The sequence below is a fragment of the Lampris incognitus genome, chromosome 8 (genome assembly GCF_029633865.1).
Source record: "Lampris incognitus isolate fLamInc1 chromosome 8, fLamInc1.hap2, whole genome shotgun sequence".
Classification (NCBI taxonomy): domain Eukaryota; kingdom Metazoa; phylum Chordata; class Actinopteri; order Lampriformes; family Lampridae; genus Lampris; species Lampris incognitus.
The window spans coordinates 17783271-17803114 of NC_079218.1; the positions used below are offsets into that span (position 1 = coordinate 17783271).

The following is a 19844-nucleotide window of genomic DNA, read 5'->3' on the forward strand; positions in this document are numbered from 1 at the left end:
GATTTCACACTTTCTCAGCGCGCTACACCTACCTAAACTGTGTGCCTTGGCGCAAACTGAATTAAATGCAGATATAACTTTAGAGGAAGTTACAGAAGCAATACGCTCTTTCCCTAATGGGAAGGATGCCGGACCGGACGGGTATGGCATAGAGTTCTATAAAGCATACTCGGACAAAGTCTGTCCCATTATGTTAAGGATGTTTAATCATTCTATTGCAACGGGACATCTCCCTGAATCCCTGTACGCGGCTAACGTATCCCTGTTATTGAAGAAAGATAAGGGTGAAACTGATCCAGCATCATACCGTCCTATTGCCTTCCTCGGCTGTGACTTAAAGGTGTTCACCAAGATACTGGCAAACAGACTTAATAGATCTATAGCAACTATAATCCACCATGACCAAACTGGATTTATCCCAGGAAGATTTTCCTTCTTTAACGTTAGACGATTAATGAATATAATGTACTCTAAATATGATAAAGATGCCAGTATTGCTGTCTTGGCACTCGATGCCCAAAAAGCCTTTGATCAGGTTGAATGGAGACATATTTTGACAGTGTTGAGAGAGTCTGACCTAGGTGACAATTTCACCTCATGGGTCAAAATGCTATACGCCAGCCCAACAGCCTCAGTTATCACAAACAGTGATAAATCACCCGCCTTTACATTGCACCGCCCCTGCCATCAAGGCTGCCCTTTAAGCCCGTTACTATTCGCACTCGTCATGGAGCCCCTTGCTATTAGTATAAGAAATCATCCTTCTATAGCCCCATTGATGTTAGGCAAGGTGGATCACCTCATCTTGCTCTACGCGAATGATGTGGCTCTGCTTCTCTCCTGCCCCGAAGAATCTCTACCACCCTTACTAGAACTAATTACAGAGTTTGGTGAGCTTTCTGGGTACACTATAAACTGGGACAAAACCGAATTCATGCAGCTTAAAGGGAAGTTGAACTCAACATTTGTAAAAAATGTTCCCTTCCGCATTACTACAGATAAGATTAAATATTTAGGCGTGGTCATCCCTAGAGATCCCAAACTGATTTATAAACTGAACTATTTGAGCATGGTAGACAAATTGAAATCCAATATTGAAACCTGGAGGCTCTTACCTTTATCCATGATAGGACGAGTCAACGCAGTTAAAATGGTGGCTCTCTCCAGGTTTCTATACCTCTTCCAGAATCTACCAATATTTTTGCCCAAGTCTTTCTTTAAGCTACTAGACTCTATTGTCCTTCCCTTTGTCTGGATATACAAGGCACATCGTATAGCCAAAAAGCACATACTCAAACCCAAAAGTGCGGTGGGCCTCAGTCTGCCTAATTTCCAATCCTACTACTGGGCTGCCAACTGCAGAGCGTTGATGTACTGGCAAGGTGCGTACACAAACAGCCTCACCACCTCCACCCCTTCATGGCTTGCAATAGAGCAGGATATCACCAAAAGCTCTCTCCCCGCTCTTCTCTTCGCTAGGAACGTACCTCCAAAAGCCACTGTGGGTGATAACTTTATGCTTATTAACGCTCTAAAAATCTGGTATCAAATTAGGAAAGTGTTTGCTCTACCTGACATCTCTGCCTATACTCCTGTTTGCAACAACCATGCCTTTTCCCCTTCTCTAACTGATAATGCCTTCACAATTTGGAGAAACAAAGGTATCATCACTATTGCAAACCTTTATATAGATAATGCATTCACCACCTTCGCACAGCTGAGGGAAAAGTATGCACTCCCTGCATCCCATTTCTTCCGTTATCTCCAGATTAGAGACTACGTCCGTACCAACCTGCCTAACTTTGAGGTGTTCCCTGCCGCTGTCAACTTACAGTTAGGTCCATAAGTATTTGGACAGTTACACAATATTTGCAATTTTGCCCCTGTACACCACCACAGTGGATTTGGCATGAAGTATTTGAGATGTGATTGAAGACTAGACTTTCAGCTTTAATTTAAGGGGTTGGATAAAAATATGGCATTAACTGTTCAGGAATTACAGCCATGGATATACAGGGTCACCCCATTTTCAGAGGCTCAAAAGTAATTGGACAAACAAACATAACTATGATTATAACAATTATATTTAATGTTTGCAGGAAAATCCTTTGCAGTCAATGACTGTCTGAAGTCTGGAACCCATCGACATCTTCAAATTCTGAGTTTCCTCCTTTGAAATGCTTTGCTAAGACTTAATGGCAGCTGCCTTCAGTTGCTCGTTGTTTGTGGGTCTTTTGGCCATTAGTTTGATCTTCAGCAAGTGAAAAGCATGCTCAATTGGGTTGAGGTCAGGCGACGGACTTGGTCACTGATGAATATTCCACTTTTCTGCCTTGAGAGACTCTTGGGTTGCTTTCTCGGCTTGTTTTATGTCATTGTCCATCTGCAGTGTGAAGCGCCGTCTTCTCAGTTTTGTGACATTTAGCAAAATCTGAGCAAATGGTATATCCTTATAAACATCACAATCTATCCTGCTACTTCTGTCAGTAGTCACATCATCAATGAACACCAATAACCAAGTTCCACTGGCAACCATACATGCCCATTTCATAACACTACCTCCACCATGTTTGACAGATGATATGGTATGCTGAGAATCATGAGCTGTTCCTTTTGTTCTCCACACTTTTCCTCTTCCCATCCTTCTGGTACAAGTTAATCATTGCTTCATCTGTCCAAAGAACCTTGTTCCAGAACTGGGTAGGTTTTTAGATGTTTTTAAACACAGTCTAATCTGGCCTTCCTGTTCTTAAGTGACACCAGTGGTTTTCACCTTGTCGTAAACCCTCTGTATTTATTTTCATGCAGGCGTCTCTTGATTGTAGACTTGGACAATGATACCCCTACCTCTCAAGAGTGTTTTTGACTTCACTAGATGTTGTGAATGTGTTTGTCTTCACTAGGGAAAGAATTCTGCGATCATCCACTGTAGATGTGTTCTGTGGTCTTCCAAGTCTTTTGGTGTTGCTGAGCTTGCCAGTGCATTCTTTCTTTTTAAGAATGTACCGAAATGTTGATTTGGCCACTCCTGAAGTGTTTACTATACATCTGATAGATTTCCTTTGCTTTTTCAGCCTAATGATGGCCTCCGTCACTTGTATTGACACCTCTATGGACTTCATGTTGAGAGTTCCAATGAACAGCTACCAAACGCAAATGTAAATACTTGGAATGAACTCCAGACCTTTTATCTGCTTAATTTGTCATGGAATAATGATGGAAAAGGTCTTACCTTCCCATGAAACCACTTGTTAGTCAAGTGTCCAATTACTTTTGATCCTCTGAAAATGGGGTGACCATGTATAAAACTGGCTATAATTCCTGAACGGTAATTGCAATATTTTTGTCCAACTCCTTAAATTAAAGCTGAAAGTCCACACTTCAATCGCATATTGGTTACTTGATTTCAAATCCACTGTGGTGGTGTACAGGGGCAAAATTACAAATATTGTGTCGCTGTCCAAATACTTATGAACCTAACTGTACATACCCTTAGGAATCAGCCCCCTCATTCAAGGAGACTTTTACTAGATTTGTTGATGTTTTTACAACACATGATTCAGTCTCCACGCAGCACTTAAAAGAAGCTTGGGAGGAGGATCTTGGTATGGCAATCGATGATGAGAGCTGGGAAACAAGCCTTAAAGCTATCCACAGCTGTTCTATAAACTCCCGACACCAACTTATCCAATTTAAAGTGATTCATAGGCTGCACTACTCCTGTACCAAGCTACACGCATTTTATCCCGCTGTATCCCCAATCTGCCCGAAGTGTAAAGCAGCGGAGGGCACACTGGGCCATCTTTTTTGGTCTTGCCCTAAACTAAATAAGTTCTGGTCAGATATTTTTAAATGCTTTTCTGATGTATACTGTTTTTGTGATCTGTCTTGTCTATCCCTGTTAATTGAAAATTTTATAAATAAAATATTTTAAAAAAAAGCATTTCACTACATGTTGTACGAGGATTATTGCTATTTGGCAAATAAAACTCTTGAATCAGGATTCCATTTACATGAATCAATGTAAAATGATACTCTGGTTTATTTATCAGATTACAGACATCCAGGAAAGGATTTAACAATACAGGTTCTCCAATTTAGTTTAAAACTACCACATGTCAAAGACTTACATTACATCATTTTGTTAGTTAAGAAAATACAATGTTATCTGGGCACGGAGGCCCAGTGGCTAGCATTGTTGCCTCACAGCAAGAAGGTCCTGGGTTCGAACCCTAGACCGTCCCAGGTCCTTTCCGTGTGGAGTTTGCATGTTTTCCCCATGTCTACTTGGGTTTCCTCTAGATGCTCTGGTTTCCTCCCACCATCAAAAAGACATGCATGTTAGGGTTAATACCCCTGTCTGTGCCCCTGACCAAGACAATGGAAAGAGAACTGGAGTTGTTCCCCGGGCGCTGCACCACAGCTGCCTACTGCTCCTATACAATAGGATGAGTTAAATGCAGAGAACAAATTTCATTGTAACCTAACAACTACAGTGACAAAATAAAGTGGCTTTCTTCTTGGGGTTTTTTAAAATGCGGAGCTCATGCATGTATGCTGACAGACAGTCCGCAGTTCTTTGCCTTTCATACTCTGAATACACTGGGACATACTAAAAGCCCATGCTGAAACGTTTACAGTAGTAGGTACACCCAGACAGAAAATTTGTGTAGTGTGCAGACATCTTATACGGACATCGTTGTGATACACCTTTAAGTATGTGTCGACCACAGCGAATATCTGTCTTATGAATTGGCCCATGGGAGTGAGACACTGATCTGCTACATCGATGACGTTAGTTATAAAACGTGGACACATCACATATTTCACTGAGCGCCAAAAAAAGTATCTTATTTGTTGTAAATGAATTGTCTAAGGTTGCAAATCCTGTCTTTCCAACTATTTCTGAGGTCTTGGTACAGTGACCTTGACCCGCTCATTTCAGGGTGGAGTTGTTTGTGGTAGCTGTGTGGTTTGTGGTATCTCTGTCCGCATCTGTTTTTCAAAACAATACATGCTGTTCTGTTTCAGCTTTTACTAGAGGAAGCCGCCAGGAGTACAGCTCTACAGATCCCAGTTTCACTATGAGGCGGAAGATGGAGCACTTGAGAGAGGAAATGGAGCAAATAGGACTCCTACGGCAGGTCAGACATGTTAAAGCCTGTTAATGCCTTTGTTTATATGAGTAAATCTGCACTGGGACACTTTCCTGGGAATTAAGTGGTTGCCGGCTGTTGTCTGGATAGCTATGGAAGTTATGTGGTCAAGCGTGGATCTTTCTGAACTGACTGCCACATTGCAGGTGTGGTTAACACAGTTGAGCATTCATAGCACACAGTCCTGTGATTTTCAGTCCAGGCTTCAAGGACAAATGGCACTGTTGGTTTTCTAATCTAATTTGAATTTACTACTACATCCGTTAGAAAAACACTGGCCTAATGAACGTGCTAAAAAAGATGTATGTTCTGTGAAATTCTTATGCATCAAGTAATAACTCCACAATGATAGCCATGATCTTGACTCGGTGGATGAGTCACAGCTTGCAAACTTTCTGGATCAACATTAGGTTTTTTCACTTTGAGAGCGTCACTATCCAGCTATCTTGCCTTGCATTTGTAATGCTTTAAATTTGAAATGAATGTAAACAGCACATGATATCAAGTATAAACATGTCACCTAATAAAAAGAAGCACAGGATCTCTTCTTCAGTACTGCTCAGTACATGCTACTGTATGATAGTACTATTTTAGCCTATTTTATTAATTCCCGGGATCTAAGAGCTAATCTGGTTTTTATTTTGAAATATATGTGAAAATAATGCAAAATCATGAAATGCAACTTATGTATATCAAGTAAAGTACAGGATTTTGGAACCAGAAATTATCAACTGCATGTTGGTATTACTGAGCCTCCATGTCCCAATGACTGCATCCTTAATGATACTTGTTATTCATTTCGCTTGCCACCTTGAAATAGGGGGAGCATGTACAAGTTAGCCATAGTGGTGTAGAAAATGTGGCTGACTTTCCAGGTATTTTTTTTTTCATTTATAGTAATGAAAACAAGATTATGGTGCCAGAGCATTGAACACGAGTTGCTTACCAAATACTTAACAGTCCTATAGCATTTTTAAAAGGGGTTTGCCTAGTCTTGGTATCGACAGCAGTATGAAATATTTATGTGTAGAGATATCATGAAGTCGGTACTTCTTGCCATTTTGGTGGTCATGTATCAGGGGAATTTTATTTTTTACCAAACTGAACAAGCCAATCACAACTGGTGCCAGGTTCTGCATCACCCTTGGGTCCCTGTGATTTCAATCAATCATTTATGATTTCGTAATTCATGTAAACTCACTGCTGGTCAGCTTTTCCTGAGAGCCAAGTAATGGCCATCATATCACATCTGTCTTCAGAATGATTAGCGTAGTTAAGAGGGACAAGTGACTTGCAAAATTACTTGATAAGTAAAGCTGGTCATGTCAAATGTGCCGTTTCTGGCTGTCAATGGGCAAATAAATCTTTGTGTAGTCAGCTACTTCTTCTGATACAGGGAATCAGAAGAAGTGGTTGAAATGTATGTATAACAAACACCAAGTAGAAGTTGTCTCACTTCTCTCCCAAGTGCATTCTGAATGAAGCACAGTTCATTTCTGGATTTGCAGCACAACTGACTAGACCCGATCAGGCTTTCAGCCAGGGCAATGAATATTACATATGTGAAAAAATGTACTGTACCTAAAGTTCAGTGGAGAGAGAGAGGTGCTGGTTATTCCCCCACCCCCTTTTTTTTTCTTCCCAATTGTATACGGCCAATTACCCAACTCTTATTGAGCCATCTCGATCCACGGAGGGCTGCAGACTACCACATGTCTCCTCCGATACATGTGGAGTCGCCAGCCGCTTCTTTTCACCTGACAGTGAGGAGTATTGCCAGGGGGATGTAGTGCGTATGAGGATCACACTATATTCCCCCCAGTTCCTCCTCCCCCCCCCGATAGGCGCCCTGACTGACCAGAGGAGGTGCTAGTGCAGCGACCAGGACACATACACACATCCGGCTTCCCCCCCGCAGACACGGCCAATTTTGTCTGTAGGGAACCTCAATCAAGCCAGAGTTAACATGGGGATTTGAACCGGCGATCCACGTGTTGGTAGGCAATGCAATAGACCGCTACGCTACCCGGACACCCAGTTATTCTTTTTTTGTTGTTGTTGTTTTGTTTTGTTTTTTTAGATTTTATCAGGGTTCGTACCCTGTTTTATTCTGAATTGGTAATTGTTCTTTTTTTAAGCAATATGATGTAAAGACCATAATGAAATGGATGGAATTGCTGAAAATTGGGAAAATGTAGAACCTTTCAAGCTCTGCATGTGTTTTATTGTTTCTGAATAGGTAATAATGATGGCTATGTATTGTTTGTGAAAAGGCAGTTATGTAAAGGGAATGTTTTGAAACATGATTTCAGAATATTGAATCGAGACTGAAGGTGTTTCTCCCAGATGATGTCGGAGCTGCTCTGATGGATGGAGTCGTCCTTTGCCATCTAGCCAATCACATTTGCCCTCGGTCTGTTGCCAGCATCCATGTACCCTCCCCTGCAGTGGTAAGCACTAAGCAGCCTTTCAGTATAAAGCTGGGATTGTGGAGACCACGTTAAATAAAGGTATACCTGTGTAGACTTTGGACTGCACCACCTTGTAATAGTAAATGTCTTTTCACTTTTGGCATTGTACATGAACAAAAAGGGGATTATCTTAAACATTCTATGTATTAACTGAGCTTTATGTCCTGAAGTTTGATTTGTTGCTAATGTTACTGTTATTCTGGTTTCCAGCCAAAACTTAGCATGGCTAAGTGCCGTAGGAATGTAGAAAACTTCTTGGAGGCTTGCAAGAAACTCGGTGTCCCGCAGGTAAAAGAAACACACCTGTGCATTCATACACACCAGTTTAATCAGTTCAGTTATTAAGTCAAGTCAAATTTACTTGTATGGCCCAAATTACAGGGTAATCAGTACAATGCATGACATACAACACCCTCTATCCTTGGACCCCAAACCCGAATGAGGAAAAACTCCATACAAAAACCCTTATCAGGAAACGGAAAAAAAAATGGCAGAAACCTCAGGAAGAGAAACAGAGGGAGGATCCCTTTTTCAGGACAGACAGACGTACAATAAGTGTCAAATGCAAAAAGCACACATAAATAACAGAATCATAATGTGACATCATAGATTACACAGAGCAAGGTAATGTGGAATACATACAGTTAATGAATAACATTTAGCACATTTAAATGTGCTGGGTAATAAACTTGTAAAGAGAGTGCAAGGCAAATTTAGTGACTCAGTGTCCATACAAGATGACGTCAGGAACCCCCCACAGATGCAGTCGAGAGGCGGCGGGACCCCGCGCCACAAACCAGCTCTGCTCAGTGGAGTCCTGCAGAGACCACACATACACACAAGAGGCGAGGCAGACTTCCACACAGCATTCACACACAGAAGAGAGAAGTGATGAGAGTGATGCAGAAGTTGTCATAGCTAAAACAAATAGTATAAAAGCAATTTTAAATGAGAACAGCACAAACGATAGCATAACTGTTTTTTTTTTTTTGTTGCTTTGTTCTCTCTGTTTTTGGTGGTGTCGTTTTTGGGACATTTGGGATGTGTGTTTTTGTCTTTTGTGTCGCACTGCTGTGGGCTGGGGGAAATGGAATGAAAGAAATGACAATAAATTGTCCCTGATTCCTGGTTAATCTCCAGCAGGGTGGGACTGTGACCAAGGGAAAACAGGATGCATCACAAACGGGCTCCGAAGTCATCAGGCGGTCAAAAGAGAGAGAGGGGGAGAGGGATGATGATGATTTATTTTGAACATGTAAACAAGCAGGATATAACATATAAATAAGCCATTGCCAATAATCTGAAGTGATAAACAAATCCACACCTCAAACTCAGTGAGCAAATGTCCGTGTGCATCAGATTATTTGTTACATGTTGGAAAAGGAGTAGGAGGAAGTATACACTTATTTTTTCCTACCCCTTCTCACCTACTCTTAAGTTAATTCAGCTACTACACCTTTCAAACTCAATTCCCACTGTACTGTATGGTTCAAATTCTATGCAAGTTGTGCTGCACGATACAAACTCAACTACTGTGAACAATAGGAGAAAAAATAAAACAAAAATAATGGTCATCAGACAGTCCATAAAGGAAGAAAAATTGTCCTGGAAAACAAGAAAGAGACGGAGAAAGAGAGAGCGAAAAAGAGCGAGGGGGGGACAGGCACACACATGTGCTCAGAGATAGAAACAAAGTTAGGATGGTGTGATGCAGTCGGAAAGTTTAGGAACATTCTTGTCAGCAGGACAAAACCCAGGGATGACTGCTAAGATGACTGCTAATACACTGAGACTGAGACCCTCCCAGATGAGGACAGTTATGACAGAGCTCGGAAGGAAGTCAAACTACCTCAGAAATAAGACCGTTAGTTGAACGCTAATGAGAACAGATAGGTTTTCAGTTTAGATGTGAAAGAGTCTGCAGAGTCAGATTCTCTGATGGTGGCTGGGAGACTCTCCCAAAGAAAGGGGGTGTGGTAAGAGAAGGCTCTGCAGCCTGTAGACTTCTGTTTAACTCTGGGGACACAGAGGAGGCCTGCGCTCTAAAGTTGTATAATATCTGTCAAATATGAGGGGGCAAGCCCATTGAGTATTTTATAGATTAAAAGTAGGGGGCGTTGGGGCAACATGGCAGTCTATTCCATTGCCTACCAACACGAGGATTGCCCGTTCGAATCCCCATGTTACCCCCAGCTTGGTTGGGTGTCCCAACAGACACAATTGGCCATGTCTGCGGGTGGGAAGCCGGATGTGGGTGTGTGTCCTGGTCGCTGCACTAGTGCCTCCTCTGGTCGGTCAGGGCACCTGTTCAGGGGGGAGGGGGAACTGAGGGTAATGGCGTGATCCTCCCACATGCTACGTCCCCCTGGTGAAACTCCTCACTGTCAGGTGAAAAGAAGCGGCTGGCGACTCCACGTGTATCGGAGGAGGCATGTGGTAGTTGCCAGCCCTCCCCGGATCGGCAGACGGGGTGCAGCAGCGACCTGGACAGCTCGGAAGAGCGGAGAAAAAAGGGGGGGGGGGATCCAACAAAAAAAAAGTTAGGGAGCCAGTGAAGGAAGGCTGGAACCGGCGTAATATGGTCAAACTTCTTTGTTTTAGTTATATTCTAGCAGCAGCATTTTTTTAACCATCTGAAGAATTGTAGTGCTAGCGTGTGGCAGGCGGGAAAAAAGGACAGTCTAATCCGGATGAAACAAAAGCATGGATCAGGATCTCAGCCACTGACAGAAAAGACTGGAATTTTGGAAAGGGAGCTTAGTTATATAAAAATGTAATGCTCCATAGGAGGGTCGATTTTTTTTTTCTCTGCTTCTTTTTATCCCATTATGTAGTGTGTGTTGCTATGGTTAGGGAAAATTCAGGGTTTAGAGATCAGGAAACAACGGATTTTGGGTAATGTTGGAGAAAGGATGTAAATATTCTTGCACATTTTATTCTCTTTATTGCTTATTCTTAAACTGACGAGGGATGTCTTTCTGCCTACTCAGGACAAGCTGTGCCTGCCCCATCACATTTTAGAGGAGCGTGGTCTGGTGAAAGTGGGTGTGACTGTCCAGGCTCTGCTGGATCTGCCTACTTCTAAAAGCTCACAGCTGTCAGCTGTTTGACACCAGCCTCAATGCTGTGCCCATCCTGTAGTCATCCTGATACCCACTCCCCACCTCAATGCTGCACCCCATCGCCGGAGCCCAGGAAGCCCCTAAGGGTGAGGACCCGGTTGCCATGGGAGAAGGAGGTCTGCTTCTAGCTGACTGAATCAGGAGCTAAGGGACCAAATGGGCCCACCTCCTCAAATGATGTCAGCCTGGACCCACCTCCTGTCCATCGCATTTCAAACATGTTTTCTGGCCTCCTTACTGGGGTAATACTATATGTGTGTGGACTGCCAAGGTGACTGACTGTGTGTTATCTTATTGTGCTGCATAGTAGTTTGGATTTGCTAAGGGTACATTTACAGAGACACGGTTCCTGAACTGAGAACTGTGCACCTCGTTCACCATGCTCAGTGATGATTGAGCTTGGAAGTGCCAATACTGACAGACTTTCAGTGATGGTGCCCATGATATTGGCAGTAATGAGAGATGGCAATTTAAAAGGCATGCAACTCATTCTTTCACTCAGAGAATCGAGCTCCATGTTGGACATTTAGCCACAGACTCAAGTGATCCTTATACGCTTGAGGTATTTTTCTTTTTCCTGTGGAGTTTGTTCTTTTCCATGAAATTGTTTTATCATTTTCATAAGACCTTTATTGTAATATGCAACACTCATTTTTCGTATGTTATCTTTTTCATTAGACGTGCAGCTGCTGTCAAAACTAATCCAATTTGGCACATTCAGTTATTGCCAAAAGTTGAAATATTTACCAAAATATTCTAGAATTACAGCAACAGTAATAATGCCATTCAAGGTATAAATGGCAGGCTGACCTTTAAAATGCAAAGCATTCCAGATATGGATAAACACTGTTTCAGGGGGTGGGGTAATACTCGAATGCCCGGTTATCATCTGTGGCTCTGCACTATAATACTGTGATGCAAGTATCCATTCACTGTCAAGTCAAGACCTCAACTGTAGATGGGACGTCTGGGACCTCTGACCACTGTGACATCATGTGATTGGCTGTGGCCGTTTGAGCATTTGCCAAAAGCACAATGTTCATGGATTGGAGGATTTTTCTTTGCGTGAGCAAGGCTTTATTTTTTAAAAGTTTAATAGAACCAAAAGACATTTTTTCTAACAAATTTTTTTTTTGTTTTTTGTTTTGAGCTACCAACTTTGCTGTAAGTATGAGCGTTTGCCAGCTGTCATTTTACTCTTCTGTTTGGAGCCTGAGATTGCCACATTCTCCACAAAGTTGCAAAACACTTTATAGTTTTTAACATGTGCCCTGACAGAAGCATACGTGTGTGTGTAGCTGTCGCATGTCTAGGCATGCCGACATCACTGGAGGGGTTGGAGGGAAAGGCCTCCTCCGGCAGGGGTTCTGTGTCTTGGTAAATGGTGGACGGGCTTGAGACACAGTTGTGGTAATCACACCTACAATCTTTCAAGTCACAGCAAGGCCTTACCTGTTACTGGTTCATCTTGCTGTGTGCTAACAAAAGGTACCAGGGACGTGAAATTATTTATGTATTTATTCATTTGATTCATATTTCTTTGATGTTGCTTGAAGTTTATTCAAGTGTAAAAGCTAAAGAATATTTAGCAGGCACAAAGTCATTCTGTCATCATCATTAGAGCTGCTCTGGTTTTGTTTTGACAACATTAAGGAACATAGGGCAGATTCTGTTGCTTTCCTCTTTTAGTGAAAGTTGTTTGTTTAAAAATATCGAATTGTAAAGCTTAAAAAAGTATGTGACAGGATTTCTTAGCCCTGAAAAACCTTCTTTTTCATTTTTTTTTTGGTTAATTATTTAAAAACTGCATTTCATTTACTCCAAACAATTCTTCCTGAGCAACAGTACTATAGATAGGGATTGTTTTAAATGGGGAAACGAAAGTCATCTTGCGGTGTCAGTTCTGTGCTGTCCATGCCTGGATGACCATAAAAATTGCTGGCAGTTGTTCTGGTTCTTTTGATTCCAAAGTGTGATGTGCACCATTTGATATAACTGACGACTGTCCTTACAAAACGATGGATGGCATTTAAGGCATATTTTGCATAACTGTTAACGTTTCGCCCGTTGCTGGCATTTTAGGAATTTCAGGTAAAGTACATTTTTATAAAATGGGAAAACGGAGCTTAAAGTCAAAAGCTGTTACCATGCCCCCTTTGAAATACTAACTTATCATGCCTTGATACAGCCTCTCAGGTCGCCTTAACCCACTCAGTGCCATGGGACTCCAAAGAACTTAAACCACAGAGCTCCAAAGCAATACGAGGCTGCCACTTCTCACGAGGCTAGTACAGAAACAAACACAAGATCTTTAACTGCACCTACTTACGCTTGAGCGGTGATCCTCAAAGAATACAAATGGCGTTATCTCAGTGGCCAGACTGTTATTTCAGTGAACATTTTTCAAATTAGTTTTCAATGACGGTTTTGTCGGTTTATTCTCCCCCTCCAATTGATGTGCCCTCCCGAAGCACCCTAACGTTTTCCATATTTCTCTTCACATACTCACTGCAGAAACAAAATGTAGCCGCCATACACACGAGCAAAAGGACACACTTGCAGATGAAGCAATGCATCACATTGACTTCCGTCTGCTGCAGTGTGCACAAAGCAGCTGGCTGAAGATGTCTAATTCTTCACATACCAGTTTGCTATAATCTGCAGCTGACATCACATGTCTGTGCTGGCTTGAAATTTAACCCGTTTTCCTTTTCCAGTTGACCGATTGCCTTGGCTTCTGGTATATCTCCCAGCCAACATCTTGTAGTCTCCTCTTCAAACTTAATCATTTAAAGGCTGGCTTGCTGAGATTGTAACTGTAGGATATCTGTACCTTAATTGCCAGTCAAGAAGGAATCATTCAATTCTACGGGCAAGAAGTTTTAGTACACAAACAACTTGAAACCACAGAAGGTAAACATGCGTTTGTATTCCGTAACATACTGAAGTCAAGTTTTTACACCTTTGTTGTAAGTAAATCGCTACCTCTATCCTTGTGTACTCTGCTGTCATACGGTGAACAAACCGCTTTTTTTTTTGTTTCAATTCCCACGTTAATCCAAAAACATCCTCAAGACAAACGAACGCAGAACGCTATAAGACATGCTATCATACAAACCAGTTTTTGCCCTGAAGTTATTTGAATCATAGGAAGCATCAAGCATAATAATGTAAAAAAGGCACAAGCATGCATAACATTGGGGTGTCCGGGTGGTGTGGCGGTCTATTCCATTGCCTGTCAACGTGGGGATCGCTGGTTCAAATCCCTGTGTTACCTCCGGCTTGGTCAGGCATCCCTACAGACACAACTGGCCGTGTCTGCAGGTGGGAAGCCGGATGTGGGCAGGTGTCCTGGTCGCTGCACTAGCGCCTCCTCTGGTCGGTTGGGGGCGCTTGTTTGAGGGAGGGGGAACTGGGGGGGAATAGCGTGATCCTCCCACATGCTACTTCCCCCTGGCGAAACTCCTCACTGTCAGGTGAAAAGAAGCGGCTGGCGACTCCACATGTATTGGAGGAGGCATGTGGTAGTCTGCAGCCCCCCCCCCGGATCGGCAGAGGGAGTGGAGCAGCAACCAGGACGGTTGAGTGGGGTAATTGGCCGGATACAGTTGGGGAGAAAAAGGGGGAAAATCCAAAAAGAAAAAAAGAATGCATAACATGAGCCTTAGCTGGCCTTGACAGTCTTTGGATGCTAATGAATAATACAAACTGTGAAGAAAGTGAATTAATTTGCATACTCACCAGGAGGTATAATATAAAATGACTACCAACAGTGCTCTTGTCTTGTCTGTTCTTATGGAGAACGGAGAGCAGGAAGTACATCGTATATAACAGTTTCAGATGAGTTCGCCTAATCACCGGCACAGTTTACTGCCGCGTCCATTAACTGAAGAGCAGACTGTACATTAGTGCTGAAACCACATTAGTCGTAACACATTTTCATGTTTTTTGAGTTCTGCGGAGAAGGATATATCTAAGCAATGGCAAGTGCAACACAATTTTGACTTAGCACTAGCATGGAAAACCAGCTAGACTGCACCTCCTGAACTGCTACACACGTTACATTTGTTTCGATGTGTGCGTGGTTGCAGTGTTGATGCCATTTCCCCTATGAGTCACATTGGCATGAATCACATCTCCCAAGAAAACAAATCCCCTCCCATACACACCTCCCACCTCTGCACTCTTTTATTAGAAAGTGTCAATGTTTCAGTCGCGAGGACCTTTCTCACGACCTATGACTGACAAAGTGACGAAGTGACAGTGCTGACACACCACCCATAATTACATGACAGCCCACATCTGTGTTTCTTTTGTCCTTTTTCTGGCTGGGCCTGTCCTCCCGAAAAGGTGTTTTGGTTTAATTAAATCAATACATGGATGAATCTAAAGTTATAGGACCCTATGGTTCATTTGTATACTGTAGACTTGAGCTATGCCTTGTATATTTTATTTATTTATTTATTAATTGATTAGGGCAGCACGGTGGCGCAGTGGTTAGCGTGGTCTCCTCACAGCAAGAAGGTCCTGGGTTCGAGCCCCGGGGTAGTCCCAGTCATCCCGGATCATCCTCTGTGTGGAGTTTGCATGTTCGCCTCGTGTGTGCGTGGGTTTCCTCCCATGGTCCAAAGACATGTAGGTCAGATGAATCTGCCATACTAAATTGCCCCCAGGTATGAATGTGTGTGTATGTATGTGTGTGTGTGTGTATGTGTGTGTCGGCCCTGTGTGATGGCCTGGCGGCCTGTCCAGGGTGTCCCCCCGCCTGCCGCCCAATGACTGCTGGGATAGGCTCCAGCATCCCGCAACCCTGAGATCAGGATAAGCAGTTCGGATAATGGATAAATATATATTAAGTAATATTAATATTCCACTCCTCATTTCTTGAGCACTTTTATCTACACCACTGACGGTTTCTGGAAGAAAAAAACGCTATATATATGTTAGTGGGATAATTTGGAATGGCTAGTTTGTCTTAGGTAGAGAGTAAACAGGATGGTGTGTCGGTCAGAACACAGGAATGAAGAGGAGACGTGGACTTCGTTTGCGTGAACTGTATTGAAATCCAGCATAAATTATAGCGAGTTTTTCGTCAGTGACACAAAGAACAAACTGGATCGCAAAAAGGACAAATGAGGATAACTTCACTATACACCTAGACACGAGTATTGCAGGGGAGAACTACATGTAGTGTGCACTTATAACACGAACACAGTCTCAACGTGCGCTAGGCAAGGCATCTAGCTTCAAACTACAACTGAACATAGGCTGCGTCACTCACAACCGGAGAATCTGGCCAGAGTCTTAAAGGGGCAGGCAGTCTTGAAGGGAGGGGGGGGCTATAAATGTCGGAGTCTTTTTTACATATATATTCGTGCGAGATGCACGAAACAGGCATGTGCTGCAATGTATTAAAATATTTCCCCCTGTATCAGTGGTGATATTCCGCTCCTCGTTTGTCGAGCACTTACAACACCATTGACGGTTTCGGAAAAAAACGCTACTATATATATATATATATATATATATATATATATATATATATATATATATATATATGTATATATATATATATAACAGTACGAGCCTGTTTCTTGTGTCACGCAATCATCAGCTGCCATGGTGGCCAAACAACAAAGGAAAAACCCAGCGAACGAAGACTACGTTGCTTCGTGCCATGCCCCTAATTACGGTGCATAGTCATAGGGAACCGTCCCCGGTGTTGATAGAGGTGCTCAACAAATGAGGAGCAGCAGCTGACGAGTGCGTGACACACGAAACCAGTTCCTACTGCTATGTGTTAAAAGTGGTTTTTTCCCCCTACATCTTTTAGTAATATCAAACGTATTCTGAACGTGTCTAGATGTTGTATGTGTTGGCAGCTGAGGGACGCTTAAATAATTAAGCTGTTGTATATGTGCTCGTGGACACACCTGCAACACTGCTGAGCACTGTCACGCGACTGTCATGCGGCCGTATTTAAGCCGTGTCACTTGAGGGGAGTGATGATAAATACCTCGAGCAGGGTCCTCGGGGGCTGAAACGCCCGCGCTTTTTAATGAATCAACGCGGATGTGAGCGGTGGGCAGGAACTGACCTTTTTTTAGAAATCCGGAATCGGATCTTTGAGGGAGTTGAATCCCCGCACCACAGACGACCCAAAACAAGTGGTGTGGGTGTTGCCGTCTACTCGTGAATCATATCGCCTTTCATGTCCTATTGTATTGCTTTTGACCTCTGTGCCTACCAGTCATCGTCACTCACACACATGCTGAAGACTTATGGCTTGTGCAGCACCTTTTTTTTCTTCTTTTTTTTAAAAATTAAATTTGTGCGTTACTGGTGTTTAATGCTTTGGTTTGTATATACTGAAATCTATAACGACTTATCAGTTCAAAAGGAAGTCAACCCCGAAAAGTTCTCGCCCTCATGTACTAGCAGTCATGCCTTACTTGTTTATCTCTCACAAGCATATGAAACCTCGTCTTATCTCCGCGCCATGGAACGTTTAAACGGATTTTATTCATTTCCACATAAACCTGCTTTATCTATGTCTTTTTTGGGGATCCCCTCCCTCCCTCCCTCCTTTTTTCTCCCCAGCTGTACCCGGCCAATATTACCCCACTCTGCCGAGCCATCCCAGTCGCTCGTCCGTCCCCTCTGCCGATCCGGGGAGGGCTGCAGACTACCACATGCCTCCTCCGATACGTGTGGAGTCGCCAGCCGCTTCTTTTCACCTGACAGTGAGGAGTTTCACCAGGGGGACGTAGCACGTGGGAGGATCACGCTATTCCCCCCCCCCAAGCAGGCGAAACTGCATTAGCTAGTGCAGCGACCAGGACACACACCCACATCCGGCTTCCCTCCCGCAGACACGGCAAGATGGTGACTGTAGAGTTGCCCGACCAAGCCGGAGGTAACACGGGGATTCGATCCGGAGATCTCCGTGTTGGTAGGCAACGGGGTAGACCGCTACGCTACCCGAACGCCCCTCTTATCTATGTCTTAACACAGTATCTGCCATCAATGACAAAGTGCCAGCGGTATTGGCGTTAGGGCCCACATGGATAGTTTGGTACTGATGTCCTCAAGCTTGACTTGTGTGTCACATCGAAACTAAATGCTGAGCGCTGCGTGCAGTGGTCCAGCGCCACCCTGAACAGCATCATTATCCTTCCCATTTCTCCCCTAGGCAGAATGCTGCCGACTTGACCTCAGTTGATCGTCCGTGTGTGCTAATGCCAGTGGGAAATGATAAATGAAAGGTTGTGCCCGTTTACCTTTATTATTATTTTTAACAACTATTGTTAAACCATCTTCATTTTCAAATTGTACCATTGCTCCCCATGTGTTTCGGCATGTCTCTGCTGCCCCTTTTGTGCCAAGTCCCTGATTGAATAAGAAATGAATGCTTGGCAGGTTTTGTATGAGTCATTTGTACTGTGGGAGACATGAGCAGAGATCGCTTTTGTCGAAGAGCATCGCTGGGGGGGGGGGGATTCCCAAACCGAGGGCAGCTTCCTGTACCTTGTGTCGTCTGCCCGGCAGTGAGCTGTGTGAGAAAAACAACAGGGTATGCGCATTAAGGAAACAGGTTTATATGTGCGGAACTGTCCTTTGGTTTTGTCATTTTCCTTACAGGGCAACTTGTCAAAAAACATTTTGGACTCGCAGAACTATTGAATGCATCGCCGAATGTGTTCGAACCCTGACGCGTCTGTGGTGATTGGATCAAGGTCGTTTGCGTCGGTGGCTTGTGTTCGCTTTCCTGTTACCAGAACGTGTTTGTTTTCAAGGCCACCTGCAGTTTCCTGTGGGCGTCCGCATCACAACAGCCGGACTGTATCGGCACCGTGTGTCTCGCGTGTCACCACCCCTGCTGTGTGGAGTTAAGTCATGTTGCCGTTTCCTCGAGAGAAAATCAGTTGTCTACACGCGATACTGCCAAGAACAACAACAAGAAGAACAAAAGAACTTATTCATGTACATAAACCTTTTGTATGAAAAAGCAAAATGAAACGCATGCAAGGGTAATGAGTGACCAAGCCCAACATCTGTACATATTGTGTGTATATATACCGGGGAGTTTCTTAAAAAAAAAAAACTCGACAAACAAGGTCAACAAAAAAAAATAAAATGAAATTCTTCTCAACTCAGCCTGCCTCGTTCACCATTCCTCTCATCTCCTCAGTCTTCTGTGCAGAGGTGCACCCTGCATGTTCTGCACCCTGCATGTTCTGCACCCTGCATGTTCTGCACCCTGCATGTTCTGCGTGCTGTTTGCTGACACCTCTGCACCTTCCGCCTCTTTACACACGTGTGTTTGCAAGAGGGGCACCGCGGGAGCATTTCTCCAACAGCTTTACACGGTTGACGCTTGGTGGGTTTTAAAGCACGGGGAACACACACGTGTGCGAGATCACGAGATGAGAGGTCGTACACGGGAACGAGCGGATGTGTTACACTGGAAGAGGAGAGAAAACATCATGTTCCACTGTATTGCTACTGTGCAGCAACGCTGCACACAAAGTGCACACACACACACACACACACACACGCACGCACGCACGCACGCACGCACACACACACACACACGCACGCGTCCTTCAAGCCACTTCAAATGCCTCCTTCACTTGCGTAGCTCTTCCCTGATTGGTGCAAGACTTCTGGAGAGTTCCATGTTACTCAGAAGTAAAGCACTTGCCGAAATGGTGATTTTCCCATTCCTGTGCTGGTACTCACAGATGTTGACGCACCCAGTTGAGATCTCTAACAGTCTATTGAGTGTTGGGATTTCCAGATATCCTGTGGAGAGCACACAAAAAGGACAAGCCTCCCACCCCCAGTCTCATAACACACCGTTACAAGAGAGCCTGCAGGGAGAAAAACTCATCACTTAGATTAATGTAAGTATTCTAATTACCGTTGTTTGTCCGTGCCTACTACCTGCAATTTTACACATTTCAAATACATACATATCTATATCTATCTATATCTATCTATCTATCTATCTATCTATCTATCTATCTATCTATCTATATATAATTATTTTTTAAGAAATAACATTTTCAGCTTTTGTTACGTTTGCAGTATGA

At 43.4% G+C, this 19844-nt stretch overlaps 2 protein-coding genes across 2 annotated transcripts in view; both read left to right on the plus strand.

The window, feature by feature from the left end:
• The window catches only part of lrch2 (leucine-rich repeats and calponin homology (CH) domain containing 2), a 77080-nt gene extending 66295 nt beyond the window's left edge, over positions 1 to 10785 (plus strand). Inside the window, exons 18-21 of the mRNA XM_056285189.1 lie at positions 5032 to 5144; positions 7469 to 7606; positions 7838 to 7915; positions 10618 to 10785. Coding sequence (XP_056141164.1) covers positions 5032 to 5144; positions 7469 to 7606; positions 7838 to 7915; positions 10618 to 10737 — 449 coding nt within the window. The 3' untranslated portion in view covers positions 10738 to 10785. The remainder of the gene's footprint in view (positions 1 to 5031; positions 5145 to 7468; positions 7607 to 7837; positions 7916 to 10617) is intronic.
• Positions 10786 to 19443: 8658 nt separating this feature from the next.
• The window catches only part of il13ra2 (interleukin 13 receptor, alpha 2), a 34180-nt gene continuing 33779 nt past the window's right edge, over positions 19444 to 19844 (plus strand). Inside the window, exon 1 of the mRNA XM_056285027.1 lies at positions 19444 to 19655. The gene's annotated coding sequence lies outside the window, so the exon portion shown is untranslated. The remainder of the gene's footprint in view (positions 19656 to 19844) is intronic.